This window comes from Candida pseudojiufengensis (genome assembly GCF_024610245.1).
Source record: "Candida pseudojiufengensis strain CBS 10847 chromosome Unknown scaffold31, whole genome shotgun sequence".
NCBI classification, from domain to species: Eukaryota; Fungi; Ascomycota; class Pichiomycetes; order Serinales; family Debaryomycetaceae; genus Lodderomyces; species Lodderomyces pseudojiufengensis.
Window position 1 is genome coordinate 1 of NW_026261501.1, and position 25,363 is coordinate 25,363.

Here is a 25,363-nt window from a genome sequence, read left to right on the forward strand (position 1 = left end):
ACCAAATAGCTAGATTTTTTTCTAATGTTGACATGTGGTATTTTTAATGTTCATGTGCCGCCCTGAAATTATAAATTTTACTGATTCTGTGGACTAAGGTATTTATTGATAATCTTTGACTAATACTGTCCAAAAAGTTTAATTTAATTGAGAACCAGAAAATAATGCAGCATCCCATACCAATCTAAATCATTTGTTTTTCATTTCCCAAAATTGACAGGAGTTTTGAAATTCATTAAATCTTCCATATTTTCTAACAACTCATTTTGTATGATTTTTCTAATAATTTCATCACCAGGCTTATAAACAACACTTTTAACCTGAAGTGAATCGGCTGATTTAATATTTTCATCATCTTCGTCTCCTTCTTCTAACAAAACATTTTCACCACAACATCCTGATTGTTCATCTTCATCTGATGATGATGATTCATCTAAAGAAACTTTTTCAGTCTCTAATTTGATGAATAATTTCAAATCTTCATCATATTTATTATCATCATCGTCAACCATATTATCAAAGCTTGATCTTCCTTTTACCATTAAAAATGAATGTTCTGTTTCTTCGTCAAGGTATTTCATGACAATACCTTTAATGATATCATCTTCATCATCTTCTTCAAACAAAACTTTTTCAAATTCTAATTCATAAAACAAATTCAATTCTTCTTCATCATCTTTCTTATCATCAATTTCTGTTAATTCAGCTAAATTCATTTCATCGTCAAGACATTTCATGACAATACCTTTGATAATATCGTTTTCCACTGGTTGGAAAAGAAAAGTTTCTCTTTCTGAATCTGAATATTCTTCTTCTGATAATAATAAAGATTCATCTTCTTCAAAATTAGATTGGTAATCTTCATTTGATTTTTCATCATCTGTCAAATAATTTTCATCTTCTTTGTCTGTTTCGTTATAACATGATGATAAATCTTCTTCTTCTTGATCTTCTTCTAAAATTGTCACAATCTTTTTACATAAATGAGCGAATTCCTCATAATATTGTTGACATTTTTCTTCATTAAATATATTGGTATTTTTTCCTTTAAATAAATTATTAAACGATTCTTTTATTCTGTCTTCTAAATTTATTGATGTATTTTCAGAATTATAATTTTCATTTTGAGGTTCTTCAACTTCTTCATATATAGTTTCTAAAATTGGTTGCCATTTCATAGGTTTAATGCATAAAGGAATATCTAATCTTTTTCTAAAATCTAAATAATTATTCAATTTCTGAATTGGTTTTTTTGGTAATAATTCTTCTTCAACTAAAACTTCTTGTGTTTGTACCAAGGAAATTTCTCTCCAATCGAGATTTCTATCATTAGATTTTCCCCATCTTTTAACTTTGGTTAAATCGTCCAAAGTCAAAGGGGAATCAATTTCATTATTTTCCCACCAATCGGTAGCAGTTTTTTTGATGCAAGCTTTTTCTTTTCTTAAGAAATCTTTTGAAGATTCCTCTATGATTTCATTTTCCTCTTCATCAAAAATTTTTTGTTTTAATTCAACCATTGGTTTTAATTTTAATGTTTCCACTGGTTTTGATTTTGAATTTTCGACTGCTTTGAATTTGGCATTTTCTGAATTTGCGGAGAAAGTTCCTTCATGATTCATAACAACTAATGTTTCATCTTTGTCTTTTTTATCAGATTCTGATTTATACTTGTTGTGATCATCTTTGCTGATGTTGTATTTGTTGTCCATGCTATTGTAGTAATTGCTGAATTCATCATCTTGAACAACAATATTTTCATGAACAAATTCTTCACAAGCATCTTCATCTTCATCTTCATTGTCACTACCGACATAAAGTAATTCTAATGATTCTTCACAACCCATAGATTTAAAAGCTTTGTTGATATTGTTGATGAGATTGTCGATGGTATCATCTTCATCTTCATCATCACTTCCGATTAAGTCATTGTTGATGATTTTTTTATTTTTATCATCTTTTTTAATTCTAAATAATTTTGTAGATTTAGCACTTATATCTTTACTTAAATTTTTAAATAATTTTAAAGTTTGTTTTTTAAAACCTAATGAATTACTTGGTACTTTTGTTGTCAATTCAATTTCTTCAAATTCATCATCATTGTCAATATTATTATTATTTGACTTTGTTTCTTCAAATTTGATTGATTCATTGTGATTGTAGTTGACGTCGTTGATTACATTTCTTATTGGACTTGGTTCATATAAGTCACATTCCAAATAAGGATTACAGTTTTTGTAATAAATGTTATTACAATTTTCGTCTTTATCAGCGGTTTTGCCTTTATTTTTACCATTAAATAAATTTTTGACAGGTTTTATATTAACCTTCTTCTTGAAATTTTTGAACATCTTGAAAATAGTTCAGGTTTAAGTTTTTGTTAATAAACCAAAATTTAGTGTTTTATAGTTTTGAAACACCTAATAAATTAAAGCTTTTTGTTTTTTTTTTTTTTTTTTGTTAATAAAGTAATAAATTGAATTAATTGAATAAAATAATAAAGTAATAAATTGAATTAATTGAATAAAAATAATTGATTTTAGTTATTTGAAAATATTTCAGGTTTAAATTTTTGTTAATAAATCAAAATTTGGTGTTTTATAGTTTTGAAACACCTAATAAATTGAAGCTTTTTGTTTTTTTTTTTGTTTTTGTTAATAAAGTATTAAATTGAATTAATTGAATAAAAATAATTGATTTTAGTTATTTATTTGATGAATTGTGAAGTTATATTAAGGTTTTGAAATTGATTTGAAGTTATAATATGGAAAAGTAAGTTATTGAATGGGAAAAGGTTGATTTTTTCTATCATTTTGATTTTTTGGAATGCTAAATTACCAAATTAAGGTTTTGTGATTCTCTCTATCAATTTTTTGTTTTTGTGTTCATTTTTGTTTTATGTACAAAAATTTGTTAGTAATCATAATTAATCGAAAATTAATCCTTAACAACTTTCAATTGATTATTTACATTCTTTGTTAATCATTAGTTGCCTTTTAAATTGATCCAAATAATATTTGATGGGAAAAATTTGGGAGTATTTGATGTAATATGTTAAAACATTTTAATTCTGAACAAACTGGTTCAACAACATACTGGAGCAAGCTATGGTTCCATCCAGGTAGTTTTGAAACACCATAAAAGTAACATTGATATTCTTTCTAATAGATGATCAAGCATTAGTTTTGATCTATCATAGCTTTGCATCTTATGCAAGATTAAAGTACTTTAGTTAACATTCTGCGCACTACCAATTTACCTTCAATATTAATATATTTCCATACTTCGACACTTGAACTCATGAATTACCAATAAATCTCGTTAATTAATGTGGAAAGCAAAGGTAGTGTTAATATCACCGTAGTCTGGTGTTCGATTAAAAAAGTTTAGTGCATTATCAAAGCTGTTTGTATCACACTCCCAAAAACTTAAAAATTAAACCTTTCCTTCCTTCACCAATGACAATAAAATTGAATCTTTATCCATAATTTAACTAATTAAATGAATATATGCAAAATCTCAAAAACAGAAAGTAGTAACTTCTCAGTAAAAAAAAACCAAAACAGAAACCAAAACCAAAATCAAAATCAAAAACAAAACTTAAATGAAACCGAATCACATGTTGACTTTGCATATTAATATCAGCATTTTTTGTTTTTATGAAAATCTTAAATTGATGAAATCATGAAATTAATCCAAAATAATTTAGATTTAATATAATTACATCTTGCGTTTTGACCATATTAATCATATTTTTAAATCAAATGCTAGTTTCAATTTGACCTAGATATCTAACACCGGATATGAAAATTATACTAATTCAGTTTAATCTTTAATTTTTAATCTTGTATGTGTTGATAATATAACATATTCTATTTTTGATCAACATTGAATAATTTGGGTTGGATATAACTTCACAATCTTGTGCATTGCCTATAATTTATATTTCGATTCTATTGCATTGAATAGAAGTTTTACCAATAACTCTTATTAATATGGTGAGCTCGGTTTGAGATAAGAATTCTCTCCCTTTGATAAACTTAGACCATATTCTAATCTCTTCAAGTCACACTTGTAAGTTTAGTCTCAAGCCATCAATGACTTCACTCTCATTAATGAACGTAACTTAATAATGTGTTGAGTTTCTATATATAATCCAAATAACGAATAATTTATTATCAAAACAAGAATTTAAAGTAAGGAAAAATGATCATTTCAATTTGTTTTATAAAAAATATCCTTATCCTTAAAAATATCCTAATTTCTCGATGATCTAATTGATAAATTCGACTGTCGTTCATAATCTTGATTGCATTAATATTCCAAGTATTGTAAAGTATTTCAAAATATTTTGAGCTTAAAACATATAAATAATTTGTTTGCATTAGATTCAATCGTTATAATAAATTTCATAATTTATAAATAGTCTTCTATTGGTATATGTTAGGTTCCACAAATAACTTTACTCAAAACATGATTTATTTAATATTTATCATTTCTTTTCAATCAATTTTAAAAACTGATGGAATTCAAATAATTTTGCCGTTCGATCCAAACTTGAGATACGCTGATATTGCTTACTTTTGAGATTTTGTAGATTTGACGATACAAAAATTTTGTGATGCATTCATACTCCCTTTAAATTTTTAATATAAGCTTTCAAAAAAAGAAAACCCTTTCGTTTTGATGTTTTTTGACGATTGTTAGTATTGGTGTCCTCTTCAAATACGTATTTTGTACAAATTAATTGACTGAAACACTTGCTTTGAGTTGGATTGAGGTTTATCGATAGCCCGCATCCAATACATTAATGAATAAGTTCATATTAAAACTTTGACTATGATGACCGTAGTTATCTTATCATTAAATTTGTCAACAAAATTTACCTGTGTCGATGATGTTTTATAATGGTTTTTGTTTTCTTACTTTCTTTGAATGTCTAGACTTTTCAAATTGAGACACAACATTTGCGTCACGCACTCTTTTAATTAATAGTCGATAATTTTAAGAAAAATTATTAGAGAATTGTAAATTCTAAAACATCATGTTTGATATACAATTTTTAACTCAGTACAACTTTATCAGCCAAAACAAAGTATATGTTGTTAATTAGGAAGAATTAGAGAAAAAAATAACGTTTTTTTCAAAAAATATTTAGACCAAAATTGGTTCCTACATCATAAAAATTCATAAAATTTTGCAGCAAAAGTTTAACATATTAATTTTAGCAGCATTTTTCAAAAGTATGGAACAAACTAGTAAAAATTATATTTAAAATTCAAATTTTAGTATAATCAGTCCGTAGATTTCAAAGGTGTTTTTTTCAAGTCCATATCTTTAAAATTGATGACGTTATGAGTTAATTCAATTCAATGATTTTGCTTGTAATTACCAACAAAAAATTGAAAAATGAGTGTACAAGAAGCGAAAAATAAAAATAAAAAAAAAACACGTTAAACTTGTATCCAGCTCTTCTTTAAACATCATCTTACCTTGATACAATATTCATCTGTTGGATTCCAAATACTATACATGAAGTTCATCACTGCATCATAATATAATTACACGTAAAATCGAAAAGTATGGTTCACATGCATGGATTTCAACGCATTTTCAATTTTGAACCAAAAATCTTATATTGAGAAATTCATCTAGGCTCAATACTCAATATTATCACCATCAACTGAACCCATTGCGTTAACTGAGGAAGATGCTTCATTGGAAAACCTTGTTCTTTATTCTATATGTTTCAAATGGTTCCATCCTACATAAATAATCCAATTTTTGATGATTGAATTGAAAATCTCATTATTATTCTTTCAAAAATGTATCAGATATGAAATGAACCTGAACAGCAGCAATAAATTTGATACTGCCAATATAATTTGGTATAACCTACTAATCACATCATAATAGAAGAGGAATAAGTGGATTCTAGAAACAAATCGATGGATTATTAAAAAGAGCGGTCTAATCCACGATACAGTGGTAGGTTCGTCATTTATTGCTTGTTCATGAGTTTTGAATATTTGAATTAAATATTTCAAATTGTTTAATAAAATGAAACATTAGCAAACAATAAGTCTCGAACCTTGAAAGGAAAATCGTGGATCATTCATTACATTTATCGAAAGACACCAATATAAATTAGTATTTCGATTGTAACAATAGGAGTTAAAGTAGATTATTCATATCTTTCTTCAAAAGATGATCTCGAGTTTTGAGGCTAAAAACTATCATAAAGCCAAATTTTAAATCTTAAATCACATTATATCTGTTTCTATAGATTTCATTCATATTCTGATATAGTAAACATACGACAGATTAAATTTGACGTAATTTAGTTAGATCTTGCTCATAAATTTAATGATGCCCATTATCTCATTTTAATCTTAATAAAGAAATACACTCAGTTCTACAAAATTGATTTTGCAATGAAGTATAATTATCTATTTGACTCTAATTCAGATCTTTATATAAATAGATTTTAAAACATATCGTGTACACAAGTATATTATGCAATGCAGTCTTTATTAACTTGATGTTTCAGAATTTTCATGATATAGAATTTTACGACATACATACATTTTTAATTCCGACAATGCCTAAAAACCGAAATTTATTTTGTGCAGCAAGTTAAAATGATGCAGTTAGCACAAATTATGGATTTGGTCTCAAGTATATGCTTATAAATTGTACCCGTCCGATCAAACAAAATCATAAATTCCTTACTAAATTTATAACTACCACAGTCACAAATAGAATGTCTTCTATTTCACCAATTGAAAGTGCTAAAAAATTAGCAGCATATAAAGCAGTAGATGAAAATTTACCACCAAATGCAAAAGTTATTGGTATAGGATCTGGATCAACAGTAGTATATGTAGCAGAAAGAATAGGACAAATTTTTAGAAATAAAAAAGATGATATAGTTTGTATATCAACTGGTTTTCAATCAAAACAATTAATTATAGATAATGGATTAAAATTAGGTACAATTGAACAACATCCAATTTTAGATATAGCATTTGATGGAGCAGATGAAGTTGATCATGATTTAAATTTAATTAAGGGAGGTGGGGCATGTTTATTTCAAGAAAAATTAATTGCTTCAGCTTCTAAAAAATTAATAATTGTTGCTGATTTTAGAAAACAATCTACATATTTAGGAGAAAATTGGAAACAAGGAGTACCTATTGAAGTTGTTCCTATTGCTTTCACAAAATTAATTAATGATTTAAAAGATTTAGGAGCTTTGGAAGTTAATTTAAGACAAGGTGGTAAATTTAAAGCAGGACCAGTTATAACAGATAATAATAATTTTATATTAGATGCAAATTTTGGTATTATAAAAGATCCTAAAAATTTACACTTCAAGTTGAAGTCATTAGTTGGAGTAATTGAAACTGGATTATTTACTGAAATTACTGAAAAAGTATATTTTGGTGAAAATAATGGAGAAATAAGTATTTGGGGTGGTGATAACAACAAGAATACAGAAGAAAATGTTAATGTTGATACAGTTATTGAAGAATCGAAATAATAAAGTTTTTATTAATACAATTAATATAATATTATACATAATTTACGTTGCTTAACACTAGCTTTCTGGTTTAATGTCTATCCTCTTATCCTCTGAATAACGAAGCTTAGCTTCTTATTTGTTTCCTCAATTTATATATCACCTTTATCAATATTTATTATTTTGAATGTGATGATATCCAATTTAAAGTTTCCACTAAACCTGTACCATCAATTGCTATAGTAGGTATAACACTCCAAGTATGATTACCAGTTAATTTATTTAATTCAAATTTTTCAATTAATTCTTTTGGTTTTATTGAATTTTCAATATCTTGTTTATTTGCTAAAACAACTAATAAACAATTATTTAATTCTTTATCTTGAATAATTCTATATAATTCTTGTTTACTTTCTTCTAATCTTTTAGAATCATTTGAATCAACAACATATATTAAAGCATTTGTTCCTGTAAAATAATGTCTCCATAAAGGTCTTATTCTTTCTTGTCCTCCACAATCCCATACTGCAAATGATACATTTCTATGTTTTACTGTTTCAACATTGAAACCAACTGTTGGTACTGTTTTTGAAGTTTTACCTAATTTTAATTTATATAATATTGTTGTTTTTCCAGCATTATCTAATCCAAGCATTAATATTCTCATTTCTCTATTTTTGAATAATTTTGACTATAATTGGGGAGTTAGTTGTTTGTTGTTAAGGTTGTATATAAAGATAATTTGTACATACCATTAAAGCACCCATCTTGAAAGTTTTGTTATCTTTGTTCTTCTATGGGTTGGGTTATGTTAATTTGTATCTCTAAAGGAAGTAACACGGTATAAAAAAATAAATGAGTGTATGAATTATGAAGTTAGATGTTTCTTTGAATGAAATGGCAGTCTATTGATCCTTTTAATCTTTTTGATAATTGGTAACTCTGATATACAGTAGATATGGAATGAAAATGGTGTATAATAGATTGTCAAATTTAATTTATTATTTTTATTTCGTCTATTGTAAATAAATATTAAATATTAGTTGAAAGTAAATGAAAAAAATTGAAAAGTTTCACAATGTTTTATAAACAATTAAAGTATATTAGAAATGTAGAATATTAAGTAAATTAGACGATAAGAGTGAAAACGGTATCAATTGATATTGATACTTTCTACATTGTTTTCTATTGTTCTAACTTGTACCTAACTTTGTAACCCTACTAATATTATTAAAATTATACGAAAACAAGTACTTAAGTATAGTATATTACTAAAAATTTAAATTAATATTCTACATTCCATCCCAATATAAATCATGGTTTCTATATATGATTTGTTTCTTCCATGAATTTCAACTTAAACTATTGATCAACCTAATCTCTTCCAAGAAAGATGTAAAGTATATTCAAATTATCATTGTACACATTCATTAGACGAAAATCAATTGAAAATATATACAAAAAAATGAAGACGCGTCTGTTTATTGAAAAAAAAAAATCATTTAGGGAAATTGTGCCAATGGTTGAATCAAATATATGTATGAAATACTTCTAATTGAGGAGGATCAATGTCTGACTGAATAACATTTGTAACAATACTGTTTTCATGGATAAACATTTCATTACTTATGGTTGTGTTTAAATAATATTTTGTCAACTCAATTGAATTATTGATTTTATCAACTGGGCATCCTGGTAATGGTTATTATCAAGTAGAAACAGATCCTTCCCTATTGAATCTCATACTTAAAAATTTTTCAACCAACTAGTCATTTTCTTCTTAGTTTGATAAATCTATGAGAGTATACTATTTTGACCAAGAAGTATATTCCTTTTATGTCATTATAATAACTTCACTTTATTACCAGGCTGTCCGGTCGACAAAATCTGGTATGTAATTGCAATTGAGTTAAGCCTAACCAAATATAACTTAAACACTACCATAAATGATTTTTACTTAGTCTATATTGAAAATTTATAAAATAAAAAAATGGGATTTTACTATTACTTTTATATTATTTTTATAATTCAAAAATTATAACATAAATTGATATTAGCTAATTTTTCTATTTCCATAATCACACTTTGGTTAAACATACATAAACTGACAGATCCGCTTCCGCTTTCATTTCCTAGTTATTTTACTATGATCAAATACATTCTAGATCTGTTGCGTGTTCAATGCATACTTCATCCTTTTACTTAATCTATCATGAATTTATAAATTCGACTCTGTATAATTTTGGCGCTAGCACATAAACCTTATATCCTTAATACTAAATCAAGAACACTTCCAGGTATAATTTTACTTCAACTTAGTCGAACTTGAGTTTGCTCAAGTGGCATTACCTTGCAGAAAGATTTGAAGAAAGAAAAGTTCAGTTTACGGAGTAATAAAGTATTGATAGTATTACAATTTTATTAAATATCTTCTAAACCATCTAAATAACTACTTAAATCTTTATATTTTATACCAAGATTAAAATTGTCCAGCAAATTAATCGTAGTATCATTATTATTATCATCATTATCATTATTGTCATTATCTTTATTCGTATCATCCTTTTTTTTCTCAAATCCATTGGTTTTAAATTGTGAATGATTCTTAGTCTTACTACTTGAATTATTCTTAAGATTATATTTTGTTATTGAATGATTTGAAATTATTGATTCATTATCATTAAAATAACCATTTAAATTTAATGAACTTGAAGAACTTGGTAATCTACGTAGACTATTATTTGATCCAATACTAGATGGTCTTTCAAATTGATGATAATGGGAATGATAATTTGATGGATCTTCAAAGTTATGTTCTTCATATGATAATGATTTTATAGAAGGTTGTATTGTCGTTGTAGTAGTTTGATGATTTGATGAATTAATTGATTGATTATCAAAAAATCTCTTTTTGGGACTAAAAAATTGTTGAGGATTTGTTGGTGATGGTTGACCAATTGTTGCAAATGAATCATTTATAGGAGTAGATAATGATGAATGAATTGAATTACTTGGTGTTATTATAGTTTTGGAATTTTGTGTATTTGCAGACAATGATGGTGGTTGAGTAAATGATAAATTTAAATCTTTTAAAGATCTATTTTGATATGTATATATATCATTTTTTTGTTGTTGGTGGTGGTTATTTGATTCTAAATTTAAACTTGGAGGTTTATATTTAGTTGGTGATGTTGAATGAGAAGATGTTGATGATAAATGTAAATCTTCTAATAAATTATTTGTATTTATTGGTTCTGCATCATCCATACTACTTAATGAAGAGGAATCATCCAAATATGAATCTAGTAGATCATCCACATGTTTTAAATCTTGAGTTGGGTCATGTTGTACATGATTTGAGTGTACTTGTGTTGTGATTGGCTCGTTAGTGTGTGTTGTAGTACTGTTATTCTTTGCAAATAATTTTTTAAATTTTGATGAAAACCCATTATCTTTCTTAATACAATATTTATCATTAAATTTTAAAAATTTATCGATTTCCTTAAGATTTAAATCAAACAATGTAAATTTATGATTCTTGATCTCTTTTATCGTAATTCTATCATTTGGATCTTTAATTAATGTCTGCTTTATCAAATCTTTTAAATAATTAAATTCAATAATATCATCATCAGTAATTCTTTTTGATTTTAAAGTTATTGGAAATTTAACTTCTTCATTTAATATCTTGTTTAAAGTTTGATATTCATTTTTACCATTAAATGGAACAATATTAAAAATTAAACTATATAAAGTTATTCCTAATGACCAAATATCAATTTTTTTACTAATTTCATAAATTTTTGTAGTTGAATTCATATTATTTGTTATAAATTGACATAATTCAGGTGCATAAAAAGCTGGAGTCCCCGTTGTTTTCAATAATTCCTTTGAATTATTATCTAAATTATTCTCTAGAATCAAACTTACTCCAAAATCTGATATTTTAATATTATTATTTTCATCAATTAATAAATTTGAAGGTTTTATATCTCTATGAATTATATTTTTGTAATCATGTAAATATTCTAAACCATTTATAACATCTCTTAAAATTTTATTTAAATTTAATGGATTTTTTCTCAAGTGATTATATTTTTCATAATAATGATTATATGATTTATAATCAATTTCTTGATATTTACAATGTTCCAAGATTAAAAAAATTTTATCAAAATATAAATCATCTATAACACTAATTAATTTAACAACATTTGGATGATTACATTGTTTTAAAATTTCAATTTCTTTTGCAATTTTTGAATTATTATTTATATATGATTTTGTAATTAATTTTGATTTATCAATTCTATTTATTGTTTTTATGGCAACATATGAATTAGAATTTTGTTGCTGTTGTCGTTGTAAAACTTTACCTAAAAATACTTTACCAAATTGTCCTTGACCAATCTTTTTAATGATTAAATATTGTTGATTTATGATTTTCTTTTTAGTCTCTGGATCAATTTCAATCTCTAGTTTTTTACAATCCATACTCTCATCTATCGGTTGTTATATGTACAGGTTTGAATTCATTTGGGAATTTCTGTTGTTGAGAAGTACTAGTTTGAGACTTTTGATCAATAATTTTATAGCCTTCTTGGTCATTATATTGTTTATCCGGACTTTAATAATGTGGTTTAAAGAATTCTACATATTCTGCAAATTGATGTTGCTACCAACTCGACTAATAAATTACAAAATGAGTCGAGAGCCGAAGTAACTATGTTAACATATAGTCTGCATTGCTTGACAAATTTTCTTGCTACGATATCATTCACTTCATCACAATAAATATACTATTACAATCTATTTATTAACTCACTTTTATAGACGACCTCATGTTGATATTATTTTCTTCTTCTTTCTCATTTTCTTCCCTATTCAATTCTTCCAACATTTTATCTTCTTCTTCAGTTAATCCTGTAATATCTGGTGGTATTTCATACATTTGTACAGAAGGAGCTGCATTCAAATATCTTATTTGTTCCATTATTTCTTGTTTTACACTTTCCAAATATTTCCTACTATTTTTATTATCAATTCTTCCTTCTAATTGTGGATGTAATGAATAATCAGGTCCAAACCAATCATATGTTGGTAAATAATTTGGAATTTTATGATCTAAACTTACATCATTTAAAACTGATGTTTCATAGCACCATAATCGACTAACATTTCTTGGAGTATAACCACCACCTCCTAATACTAACATAGGTATACCAAAACTTTTTATAAAATTTACACATTCACCATGAGCTCTTATATTCAAATTAAAACATCCTAATCTATCATAACCTAATGAATCAGCTCCACATTGTTGTACTATACAAGAAGGTTGAAATTTTGTTATCAAAGGTTCCATAATCAGTTTAAATAATCTTACATAATTATCATCATCAATTCCATCTCTTAATGGTACATTTATTGCAAAATTTTTACCACTACCCAAACCAGTTTCATCAACAGATCCAGTTCCAGGAAAAAATTCACCATTATATTTATGAAAACTAACAGTCATTACTCGATCAGTTGTATAAAATGCTTCTTGAACTCCGTCACCATGATGTAAATCAATATCTATATACATAACTCTTGGATGTACTCTTAATAAATTTATTATACTCAATACAATATCATTTACATAACAAAATCCACTTGGTTCAAATTTTTTTGCATGATGTAATCCACCAGACCAATTTATTGCAATATCAGACATTCCACTAATTATTTTTCTTGTTGCATCTAATGATGAGCCGGTATAAATTTGCAGATAATCAAATATTCCATCAAATATTGGACAATCATCTCCAATATTAAATCTCGCTAGTGTTGAAGAATCAAGAGTCTTGCAAGTTTCTGGTGTTATTGATTGTAAAAAATTTATATAATCTTCGGAATGAAATTCTAGTAGTTCTTGTTTGGTTGCTTTTCTTGGAGTATATAGATCCATTTTATCATATAATTTATACAGTATTATTAAATGATCTGTTAACATTAATCTGAATGGTTTCATAGGATGTAGTGCTCCATAATGATATCGACTTGCTTCTGGATTATAATGATAGGAGACATTTAAATTCTTGGTGTTATTTGGATGGTATAATGGTATATGTTCTTTTGTAGTTTCATCTACTGTGAATGTATCAGTCTCACTCGTCGGTATATTCTTCATGTTTATAACTTCTTTATGTATTTACTGGTTGTAAGTGATATTGTGTAAATGTTTTTACGCACAAAAAAATCATTCTTATTTGAACCAAATTTATTTCGCCACTAGTTGACTCAACAGTGCTTCAATACTTCAATTAACTCATAATTCATCAATTGCTTGTATAACTATAAAAAATCATGTCTGGATCAGCTGGGTTTGATAGACATATTACCATTTTCTCACCAGAAGGTAGATTATATCAAGTAGAATATGCATTTAAAGCAATAAATTCATCAAATATAACCTCCATAGGAGTTACAGGTAAAGATTCAGCAGTTATTATATCTCAAAAGAAAATACCTGATAAATTATTAGATTCTAAAACAATATCATATATTTTTAAAATTACACCAAGTATAGGAATGGTTGCAACAGGTTCAATTGCAGATGCAAGAGCTCAAGCAATGAGAGCAAGAAGTGAATCATCTGAATTTAGATACAAATATGGTTATGAAATACCTGTTGAAAGTTTAAGTAAAAGAATGGCTAATTTAAGTCAATTATATACACAAAGAGCATATATGAGACCTTTGGGAGTAGCATTAACTTTTATTCAAGTTGATTTTGAAGATGAAAATAAAGGACCACAAGTTTTTAAATGTGATCCAGCTGGATATTTTACAAGTTTTAAAGCAGTAGCTACTGGACCAAAACAACAAGAAGCTACAACTTATTTGGAGAAAAAATTTAAAAAGACAAATTATGTTAATGGAGATTGGAAAGAAACTGTTGAATTTGCAATAACTGCTTTAAGTTCAGTTTTAGGTACTGATTTTAGAAAAAATGATATTGAAATTGGAGTTGCTACTGAAGGTAAATTTCAAATTTTAACACCTGATGAAATTGATGAAAGGCTAGTAGCTATTGCAGAACAAGATTAAATAGACGAATGAAAATATAAATTAATGAAATATTCTCATTAGTAACGTGTCTGTACTCTCAATTTGTATTACAGAGAACAAACAAACGAGTAAAATGAATCAAACTTTTGTCAATAAATAATGTATAGATCTAGTATTATATACATGTTGAAGGATTATCTTCTTACCAAACGTACGGAATAAACAAATATGGACAAGCTTCTAAATATCTATCCCAATCTTTACCGTATTTTTTAGCACATTTTCTTTGATCTCTGTAAGCTCTTTGAATTAAAACTATTAAGAAAAATAATGGGAAAAACCATGGAAATGGGGATTTAAAACCACAAATTAAAGCCCATGTTAAAGTTTGAATATAATCAGCTGTATAATGCATTTTTCTTGCATATACATACCAACCATCAGTCAATAATGTTGAACCATTTGCACATTTAATATATTTTGGATTTACTAAATCTGAATATGGTAAGTATGGGAAAGTTTTTCTTAAATGAGTATTTCCTGATAATGTTCTTCTAAAACTATTCTTTTGACGATTTCCGGTATCGAAAAAGTAATAACTAATTGTCAAAACAACAAACAAAAATAAGTTGTAATATTTTGACCATTGATAAGTTTGAGGTTCATTATATGCTAAAAATAATGAACATTGACAATAAGTAAATGGAACACCTGCAATATTCCAAAAAATAAGCATAAAGCCAAATTTTTCATAAGCCATATCCCATGTTGGTACTACTAATTCTTCACCTTTAGCACAAGCATTAGCATAAAGCCAATGAGCATATAATAAAAACAAGGCTTGAGGTGTAACGTAACCATAAGAATCATATTGTTTGAAACATAATCCAAAACTTATAAAGAATAAAATAAACCAAGGAATTCTAATTTCAAAAAACATTTTCAAATCTAAATATTTACCAATTCTTGGATTTAATGGAGCTCCCATAAACATATCATATATATGATTACCTGTCATTCTATGATAATCTCCAGTAATATTTATAGTAATTAAATATAACCCAATTGAAAATATTATACCATAAAAGATAGCTACAGTCATAATTCTTCCAAAATTATCTAATATATAATAAGCAGGTAATAATCCAGAAAAATGTAATCCCAAACATAAAGCAATTGAAGTATAAAAAGACCAAATAGCATTACAAAAATATGGTAATTGTTTCCCTCCTAAATGACTCAATGGTTGTCCTTTTGTCCAAACTCCAGGTAAAGTTACATAAAAGATACCTTGAATTAAAATAAAACTTGTGAAAAATATAAATGTACCCCAAGTAGGTAAAGCATTTAATTTAATTAATTCCCATAATAATATAAAAAATTCTAACCATGATTGATCTTTTGTTGGCCATGGAAAATGACCCTTGTAGAATTCAGCCCCAATCCACATATACCACATTAATAATGGAAATCCAATTATCATTGCAGTTACTCCAATTGGACCTCCAAATTCCCATTCAATTTCATTTTTTGGTGTATAACCTTTTTTTGATTGTTGAGGTTGTTTCTTCAATTTCTTCGAAGATGCCTTCTTCAAGGATACTTTTGCAGTCATGGTGACCTTGATAAATAATTATACAAGATATATGAAATGGAGAAAAAATTGTTTGAAGACAGTTGCTATAATTGCATCAAATTGACGTTTTGGTTTTGTTTTGATTTCTTGATTTTGTGCAATCAATGAACTTTATTGAGACGAGATTTTTGGTCGAACACGTTTGAAGATACGACGATCTATACGAGAAAAATGTCTAGAACTCTGAAAGATATCGTTTAACAATCTACAAATATCGATTGAACAGCCCCTTTGGGATCTATAAAATTGCATACCCGATAAAGAATGAAAACTTTTTGGCATTTTTTATGAAAATGGTATTATATCCAAGAAATTCCTATCCTCATCTTCTTCATCATCATCTAGGTCTTCCTCCTCATCTTCTTCTTCAATCCTACTTTGTTGATCAACAGAACCATTCTCTTTAGCATCTCCATTTTTACTTGATCCATTACTATTCTTACGTTCATTAACATGATTACAATTATCAGCATGATTTTCCTTTTTAATTCTAAATAAAGTTTTATTTCTTAATCTTCTAATTTGATCTAATGCAATTAATGATGATCCATTACCTAATTTTATCATACCTCTAAATAATAATTCTAATTTTTCAAATTCTTCATCATTTAATGAAAGTTTAGCACATTGTCTAAATACACTTTGAACCATAACTACTCTTAAATCAAATAATTTTTTAGATATATAAAAATTTTCTGATTTAACAAATATATCATCATGAATTTCATAAAATTTATCTTTATGATGATGATGATTTAATTGATTGTTTGAAGTGATTGGTTTTATGAAAAACATTGAATTTAAAATTTTAATTTTAAGTTCTTTTATTAATGCATGATGTGAAGGTAATTTTAATAAACCTTTAGTTGTTAATAATTTTAAATATAATGAATCTACATGCATCTGTTCACACCAATCAAACCAAGAATAATAAATACTTTCTTCATTATCTCCTGATAGAATAATTTCTTCACCATAACATGATTTCGGTAAAACGACTTTATCAAATTTTTGATAATTTGGATGTCCAGGTGATTCGCGTGGGATAATAAAAGTTTCTTTGTTCACCAATGGAGCAATACAATTCTCTCGACCTTTATCAATTAAACTCATAATTCTACTAATTCTTTGACCACTTACTTGTGCATTATTATGATCACGTAATAAATCCAAACACTTACTGAATTCATCAATTAATTTAACAAAATGAATACTATAACCATTGTATAAATTGAATTGAATTGAATTTGAATTTGGTAAAGTTAATAAATTTATTCGAATCAAAGCATCATGATAGTCTTTATTTCGATCCTCACTAAAATATCCTGTTTGTAACCAAAGTTTACTCATTAGAGAATAATCTAATTCTGCATCTGTCTTAATTAAACCACATTCATGAGATATATTCTTCTTTGTATATTTTAATGTACCACCTAGTGGATCATTCAATTCAGCTAAAGCTTCAATAGCAAAATACCAAGTTTTTGCCAATGCTAATCCATCCGATATGTAAGTACGTTTTAATTTATTACAAGTTAAATTTGTGTATTTTAATAATAAATCTTTAACTCCACGTAAATGAGTTTTCCATGACAATAATTTACTAGGTTTTGGTTCTGTTTTATCATGTTTTTTTGTATCATGATTATCTCCAATATCTGTTTGAAAATAAGCAGTTGCAGTAAAATTTGAAGTCAAAACCAATATTGTAAGTAATAATTTTTCAATATCATTAGCCATGATTTTTTGATCTTCTTCTTCACTGTTTACTTGTGGAAATGCTTCACTTAATAATTTTAAACAAATTGAATTATATTTTGTTCTATTTTGTTCATGAATAGACTTTCTAGTTTGAATGAACTGAAAAGTCGCAGAACTTGAAAGTAATGAAGTTAATAAATATGAACAACCTTGCAGATATTTCAATAATATTTTATTTACCGAATTATCCTCTATAGTTGAAGCAAATGGAAACATATGAAAACTTAATTCAGAATTTGTCAATTTATTTAAATAATTTTCATGTGGACCACTTAAATCAAAATTTTTTAATGTAGTATCTATAAGTTCCTTGTTACTTTTCACAGGTTCTATCACAATTGGATTTGATTTAACAAATAATCGACTACTAAATTCTTCAATTGGAAAATCAGGAAATAAAGAAGTTTCATCTGAACTTGGTATACTTAAAGGATATGAATCATTTCTAATTTTAGTATCACCATTCGTAGTATAACTTTGATCATTGATTTCATTTATCAGAGTTGAATGATTATTCGTTATTTGGTCGTTCCTAATCCCTTGATTCATAAAATTATATTGATCGATCCCAAACATTTCTAAAGAATCATGAACCAATAAACTAGCATCATCAAAAAGATTTCTTACGTCATCTGGTGCAATACTACCCCAATTTTGATCATTCAAAAAGTCGATATCAGGTGATAATATGTCTGATATTTTATATTTCTTACATTCACTTTGTTGATGCGGTAGATGTTGTGATGGTTGTTGAATATGAGGTAATATAGGGTTTGGAATAGATTGAGATTGATTATGACTTGGCTGATTTAAAGTGTTGAAAGAAGAAGTTGGCGTTTGTATATCCAATTGAACATGTGATGAGTGAGCTTGGAGCCCTGGTTGAGTTTGTATTGGTAAGTGCTGTGGTAAACCATTGTTTGCAACGCTATCTCCACTTTTGTCATTCCTATTAGCACCTAGATCTAGAATGTTCACTCTTGACGTAGTTGATGATGGTTCATTTAATGAAGGTAATGAAGGTGGAGTTCTTATATTACTATTGTTTTCCTGGTAAAATCTATAGGATAATTGAGGTTGCTGTTGTTGAGGAGGTAGTAGTCTATGATTTAAAGAAGGTGAATTCGGTAGTATTTGAGGTTGTGGAATATTATGTGTGTATTGATTATTATTATGTTCCTCGAACGTTCGATTATTATATGATACTGACTCAGAATCATCACTTTTATTTTCAGAAGTGTGTCTGCTCACTTTTTTCAGCTGCTTAGGTACTTCAAATTTAAAATTAGATTGAGTTGAACTTGGATATTGACATATTTTTTGTAACCTTGAACAATTAAAACAACTTGGTTTCAATTCATCACATTTTATTTTCCTTCTTTTACATTCTGCACAGCCCAATCTTGAATATTTCCGTTTTTTAATCTTACTACCTTCCATTTTAACTGTTAAAGCAAAGTTTGGAGTTGGTGGTAGATGTCTAGTTGTGAAATTGATTATCTAATGGTGTATAAATAATAAACAATTTTTGTGTTGCAATTTCAGATTTCGTAAATTCCTTTTTATTCCGTTTAAGGTGATAAGCGCGGCTTCGGATTTACGAAAATCACAGCCATAACAAAAGAGAGGTGAAAGTGAATTCTAAAACAGTATCAAACGGTTCTAAATTCATGTAATATCTAATATATTTCAAATTAATCAATAATTTTTAATTCAACATCACCATACCCAAACTTTTCTTTATTTTCTTCATAAACTCGTTTCAATTCATCAACATATAATTTATGATACTTATCTAATAATTCTTGAGGAATTTTAGTACGTACGGAACTTCTTTTCGCTTTACGATTCGATGTATTTGCAGAATCTTTGCTTGCTTTGTCTTCTGAATTTTTACTTTTTGTTAATTTGATGAAATCAGTGAATGAATTAGTTTTTTTAATTGGTGGTTTTGATTCCTCGGTTTTTGGTTCTTCAAATTCTTCAGGATGTTTGAGTTTATATTCTTGTAAACAACCCTCAGGTACATGTATAGGTTTACCAACTACTATATTAATAGGATTTCTATATGGTAAAAATCCAAAATCATATATGAAAACACCACGAGCACTGAAGAATGGAATTGTAAATTGAAAAGTTTTCTTCATCCATTGTTGGAAATTTGCACCAAACGACCCAGGTTTTGGAAAATTTAATTTATATACATCTGCTTCTCCAAATGCAAATAAAGGAACTAAATTCACATTACCTAATTCTATTGCTAATTTTATAAACCCTTTTCTATTATTTAAAACTAATCTTACTTCTTTTTTCACATTCTCTTTAGCTGGTATTCCTTCATATTGATTTTCATTATCATCTTCTGATTCCAGGTCAGATTTTGATGAAGTTAATTCTTCATCACCATCTTTTAATTCTTTTCTGTGTTCTTCTTCAATTCTTTCTTGTTCTGTCTTATAACCATATCCAATTCTTGAATTTTTAACAACTTTGGAATTCAATAATGCTTCATGAGCTCCACCAATGACTAAACAAACTGAATTATCACCATTATTAATCAAACTTTTGATATTTCTAGCTGAAGCACTGGATATTCCCAATGACATTAGGTAGTCTCTATAAAACGGTATAGTGAATTGAGTGGTTAAAGTTAAAGTAAAAATTTTACCAATACCAGGAAATAACCTTTCATGTTTTGAAGGATCATGAAAGAAAGGTTTCAACCATTTATTTACTGGTTCATATGGTTCATTTCTTAAAGCATTTGTACCAAATAATCCAACTACTCCCATTGATATAACTCCATGAGGATGATAACCGAAAATATATCTTGGTCCTGTTGCTACTCTTTTATAAGTTTCAATTTTTGTAATCGATGAATCATCATCTTCCTTAACTTTAACTTTCAAATCATCAGAAGTTGAACTACCAGACTCTTCTTCTTCTTCTTCAACTATTTTTTTAATAGTGTCAGCTTTTAGTTCATCTTTCTTCTTTTCTTTTCTAACTGATATATTATCTATACTTTCATCACTTTTATTTAATCTTTTCTTTAATCCTAAAATCTTAAAAATTGAATCTAATAAAGTTTTACTATTTTCAGAAACTAAATCTTCTTCATCAATTGAATTTAAATTAACATATTCATCATCAATTAAAATTTGTTCAAAAGTTGCAGGTAATTCTTCAGTTTTAAATACTCTTATGGGGAAATAATTAACAAACCATTCCCATATAATTAAATTTCTAATTGAATTTCTAACTCTATAAGAAGCTTTACCATTAGTTGGAGAATGTAAATCAAATCCATACCACCATATAAAATATGGAATTATAACTGATACCCAAACTACCCAACCTAATGATATACATATTAAAAATACACATATAAAAAATGGAATACTTATACAATGCCATACAACTCCTAAAGTTTCTAATCTATGATTTAATGGAGTATTTAATGGTGCAACGTTTAATAATGGTTTTGAACTCCTTCTTCTTCTTCTTTTTCTGCTACTTTTCCTCCTTTTGGTTCCATCTGCTTGAGTTGTTGATGAACTTGATGTAATTGTGGATGATGAAGTAATACTTGAATCTGATATAGTTGATGAAGTGGTTGAATCCATAGTTGATGATCTCTCTTTTGTGGGGTTTATATTTCTATTTCTTAAAGTTGCTGAAACATCTTCAGTTTCTTCTGGTTTTTCATGTTGATTTTCTTCAGTGTCTTTAATATCGATCTCTACTATGGGAATTTGATCATTGATATTTGTACCAAGACTACTCTTATCTGTCATGGTTTTCTTTAGATCCCCGTGGTTTGTATGAAAATATATTAATTATGGAAGAAAAAATGTGATAATATAAATTAAGATAGATCAAATAATAACCGATTTACTTCTAAATGATGTGTCTGATTTAAGGTGGAAAAACGGAATAATTATATGAAATGAAAATGATCCAAGTATTCAGGGATAGAATTGTATTTTCAGTCTAATATAATATTTATAATATTATTATTTGGATGAAAGTTACAAAATATTGAAATATTATTATTATAAATCTAATGACAAAACTTTAATATTAATTAGTCTAGGCTAATAAAGTTAAGTTTAGTTGGAACATTAGACAGAGATGCTATGAATAAAATACAGCCCCGGACATAAAGGGAATAGCATATACACAAGCTTTTGGAACAATTTGCCAGGAATTTCCGTGAAAAAAGCGAGGTTATATCATTTAATTTTGCTAATTAAAAATCTGAAACATGAAAATTAATTATCGAACAATAAAGATTTTTACCTGATATTTGAAAAACTGTAAATCTCGAGAGATCCACCAAGCAAGTACAGAAACCAAAAAATTTTCATCTTACATAGGATTGACACCTTAAGATTAAGGTTTCTTCTGCTTAAACCCATTTTCAGTTCAAAAATCGATGAATTTAAATTGAAAAATTTAATCAAACGTTTTATCAAACAATTTTTATCTGTAATTTGTCGCCTTTATCATTCCATTTCAGTAAACATTTTGCCTACTCAATATTTGTCACGTAAACCTCACCAAATTGAAAACAAAATGTGAACTACGTGCAGAGGAGAAGTAATCCAACTAAAATTAATAGATATTGCTCAAATATTGCTAGAAACTTTAAACTTTTGAATACTTAGTTCATCAAAGTTTATTCCCAAATTTAAACTAATTCAGCCATAATTCAATCATTTTGGTAAATTAAACTTTCCTCTATAAATATACTAATCTTATGTACAAGTAAATGTACTATATCAATCATTATTCATATCAATATCATTATCATCTAATTTTCTTTTCTTTAAATTAATTTCAAATAAATTTTGAATTTGAGGTTGTACCAATTCTTGAAAATTCATATTTCTAAATTTAAAATTCATTAAATCATAAGCATAAACAATATTTAAATTTTCAAAAAAAATTTCACTATTTTCAATTTCATCAAGATTTATATTCTTTAGGATATTAAATAATCTTTTATTTTTTTCATTATCACCACCAAATGATGCTTTTAATTTTTTGGATTCATTTATTAAATCTTGCTTGGGGACATAATTATTTCCAATTCCATATCTTGTACTAAAATGAGTTAAAATTAAATTTGAACATTTCATAAATTTAGATACCCAAATTGCTTCAATCATTGTTGTATGTTTTTTAGCTATAGCTTCATCTATCCAATATGTATCTAATGAAGATTCATGAATTAATAAATCACTTTCGTTTCCAATTTTTATAAATTTTAAATTTGGTCTTGTATCTCCTGAAAATGACACTTTGAAAAATTGAGTTTGATTTTGGTTTAATTTAAATTCAAATGTTGTTGAATATGCCCATGAACAATGTAATGCTCTTACTGAAGCAATAGATTTTAAACCAATGGCATCATACATTTTATTTACTTCTTTTAAATTAATATCTGTTAAAGAAGATTTTGATATAATTTCATTTTTAATTTTTCCAGAATCAAAAAGCTCTTCAAATTTTCCAAGTGATATCTTGATGTATTCAGGTTGTCTTGATTCAATTTGTATAAAATCTTCACAACTAAACATTTTTAATCTATAGATATCAAAAGTTGTATTATGATTTGATTCTAAATTATACCAATCTTTTAAAAAAGTTATAAATTGCCAAGGTAAAATCATATATAAAATATCTTCTTCATTGGTATTTATTTCAAACCATTTATTAATAATTGAACAAATTCCTAAATGATGATCAGCATGTAAATGAGATATATAAATTAATTTTAATTCTTTAAAAATCTTGATGAAATCTTGTTGATTATTTTGTCCAAAATTTCTTAATAAACTTCCTATTGTATTTTCCCCACCATCTAATAAAATGGATCTGTAGGTGATATCACCAGATTCTGATTGATACGGTATTCTTAATAATGTAGATAAAACATTTCTTTGTATACTTGGTAAAGCTGATCCTGTCCCTAATGTACAAATATGAACAAAATCTTTTAAATTTTCTGAATCTATATCATTCTCTAGTAGGAAATTTGATTTTTCAAGATCAGTAAAAGACGGTGTGTTTTCATTTGAATTTTTTACTTCATTGTTATATATATCTTCAATTGATTTATTTGTGACTTGAGAATTGTTGCTAATAATTCCTTTCTCACTAATTCCAAAAGCTTGTAAACTATGTAATTTATCAATATTCTCTTTTAGAATTAAAGAGCTAAAATCTTCCAGATTAAGCACATTAAAATTTTCATTCATAACCGTCTTCAATTTTAAATGATTAAAAACAAATTTATCATTTATAATTACATTTTCACTAATTGATTTATGACTAATAACATGTTTAATACTGGAGGGGAATTTTGATATAAAATTTTCAATATATGAATCAAGATTAAAATTTATATCATCACCAATAAAATGATAAACTAATCCTAAATTCTCAATTTTAAACCAAATATTGCTGCTAATTGTATTTTCATAAAAATCATCTGTAGGTATATCAATAATTAAAATATTTGGTAAAATTTTATCTGGTCCTAAAACTTGTGAAGGTTCAATTATTTCTCCTTTTTCATTAGCCACCGAATGTCCATTGGTTAAATCTCTAAATTGTGGACCTGGTTTAATACCTAATTCAATTGCTCTTTTTGGATCAAATTTCCCTCGAATTTTAGAAAATTCAAGTAAGTAAGATATTGATGATTGATTTTGAAAATTTAAATATTGTGATATTTTTGAACGTGGTAATTTTACATGAGTATGTATATCTCTTTGTGATGGATCTGATTTATAAGATTCTGGATTTCTACTATTTATTTCAGAAGTATTTAATGGAAACATTAATGATGCTAATTTTTTAATTTGTCTTAATAATATATTTTCTTCTTCTTTGTTTGTTTCTGTTTCGATGTTTTTATTTGATTCAATTGTTATTGATTTAACAGTTACTTCATCATTCAGAAGTATTATTTCCTTATTATCAATAACATCAATTATATCAATATTAATTCCTAATCTAAATACAAATTGTCTCCAAGTAGTAACAATATATGATAAAATTTTAGAATTTCCATAAATTTTTATACCTTGTTTAGTTGCATCACTTATTGTTAAAAATAATCCAGGTAATCCTCCTAAATCTGACCAACCAAGGATATTACCAGTTAAAAATATTCCTTGTAATTTATTATATTTTATTTCTGAATTTATTGAATTTAAAATTCTTTGACAACCTTCTGGAATTTTACCAAACAAGTATTTATTACCTAATCGAGTAGTTAATGATATAAGAGGACGATTTGTATCATTATTTATATGATTTAATGTTGTAATTTTAAACATTCCCAGAAATAACGAATTATTATTGATGTTATAAAT

General features: G+C 26.6%; 10 protein-coding genes across 10 annotated transcripts; 2 read left to right on the top strand and 8 right to left on the bottom strand. All coding sequences in view use genetic code 12, as the record gives it.

The window, feature by feature from the left end:
* Positions 1-200: 200 nt before the first annotated feature.
* On the bottom strand, positions 201-2,351 carry KGF55_000028 (uncharacterized protein; the record flags this gene model as incomplete). Its single annotated transcript, XM_051757519.1, has 1 exon — positions 201-2,351. One exon carries the CDS (start codon positions 2,349-2,351, stop codon positions 201-203), a length of 2,151 nt encoding a protein of 716 aa, XP_051617234.1.
* Positions 2,352-6,763: 4,412 nt separating this feature from the next.
* RKI1 (ribose-5-phosphate isomerase) lies at positions 6,764-7,543 on the top strand (the record flags this gene model as incomplete). Its single annotated transcript, XM_051757630.1, has 1 exon — positions 6,764-7,543. The coding sequence occupies one exon, from the start codon at positions 6,764-6,766 to the stop codon at positions 7,541-7,543; it is 780 nt and encodes a 259-aa protein (XP_051617235.1).
* A 157-nt stretch (positions 7,544-7,700) lies between these two features.
* ARF3 (Arf3p) lies at positions 7,701-8,289 on the bottom strand (the record flags this gene model as incomplete). The annotated part of the gene is made up of 2 exons (XM_051757742.1): positions 7,701-8,213; positions 8,275-8,289. 2 exons carry the CDS (start codon positions 8,287-8,289, stop codon positions 7,701-7,703), a joined length of 528 nt encoding a protein of 175 aa, XP_051617236.1.
* Positions 8,290-9,943: 1,654 nt separating this feature from the next.
* KGF55_000031 (serine/threonine protein kinase) lies at positions 9,944-12,016 on the bottom strand (the record flags this gene model as incomplete). The annotated part of the gene is made up of 1 exon (XM_051757853.1): positions 9,944-12,016. One exon carries the CDS (start codon positions 12,014-12,016, stop codon positions 9,944-9,946), a length of 2,073 nt encoding a protein of 690 aa, XP_051617237.1.
* Positions 12,017-12,338: 322 nt separating this feature from the next.
* On the bottom strand, positions 12,339-13,697 carry HOS2 (histone deacetylase; the record flags this gene model as incomplete). Its single annotated transcript, XM_051757963.1, has 1 exon — positions 12,339-13,697. The coding sequence occupies one exon, from the start codon at positions 13,695-13,697 to the stop codon at positions 12,339-12,341; it is 1,359 nt and encodes a 452-aa protein (XP_051617238.1).
* Positions 13,698-13,873: 176 nt separating this feature from the next.
* Positions 13,874-14,617, top strand: SCL1 (proteasome core particle subunit alpha 1; the record flags this gene model as incomplete). The annotated part of the gene is made up of 1 exon (XM_051758074.1): positions 13,874-14,617. One exon carries the CDS (start codon positions 13,874-13,876, stop codon positions 14,615-14,617), a length of 744 nt encoding a protein of 247 aa, XP_051617239.1.
* Positions 14,618-14,780: 163 nt separating this feature from the next.
* Positions 14,781-16,193, bottom strand: ERG4 (delta(24(24(1)))-sterol reductase; the record flags this gene model as incomplete). The annotated part of the gene is made up of 1 exon (XM_051758185.1): positions 14,781-16,193. One exon carries the CDS (start codon positions 16,191-16,193, stop codon positions 14,781-14,783), a length of 1,413 nt encoding a protein of 470 aa, XP_051617240.1.
* Positions 16,194-16,499: 306 nt separating this feature from the next.
* Positions 16,500-19,415, bottom strand: LYS144 (Lys144p; the record flags this gene model as incomplete). The annotated part of the gene is made up of 1 exon (XM_051758296.1): positions 16,500-19,415. The coding sequence occupies one exon, from the start codon at positions 19,413-19,415 to the stop codon at positions 16,500-16,502; it is 2,916 nt and encodes a 971-aa protein (XP_051617241.1).
* A 254-nt stretch (positions 19,416-19,669) lies between these two features.
* KGF55_000036 (diacylglycerol O-acyltransferase) lies at positions 19,670-21,772 on the bottom strand (the record flags this gene model as incomplete). The annotated part of the gene is made up of 1 exon (XM_051758407.1): positions 19,670-21,772. One exon carries the CDS (start codon positions 21,770-21,772, stop codon positions 19,670-19,672), a length of 2,103 nt encoding a protein of 700 aa, XP_051617242.1.
* Positions 21,773-22,759: 987 nt separating this feature from the next.
* Positions 22,760-25,327, bottom strand: KGF55_000037 (tRNase Z; the record flags this gene model as incomplete). The annotated part of the gene is made up of 1 exon (XM_051758518.1): positions 22,760-25,327. The coding sequence occupies one exon, from the start codon at positions 25,325-25,327 to the stop codon at positions 22,760-22,762; it is 2,568 nt and encodes an 855-aa protein (XP_051617243.1).
* Positions 25,328-25,363: the final 36 nt, after the last annotated feature.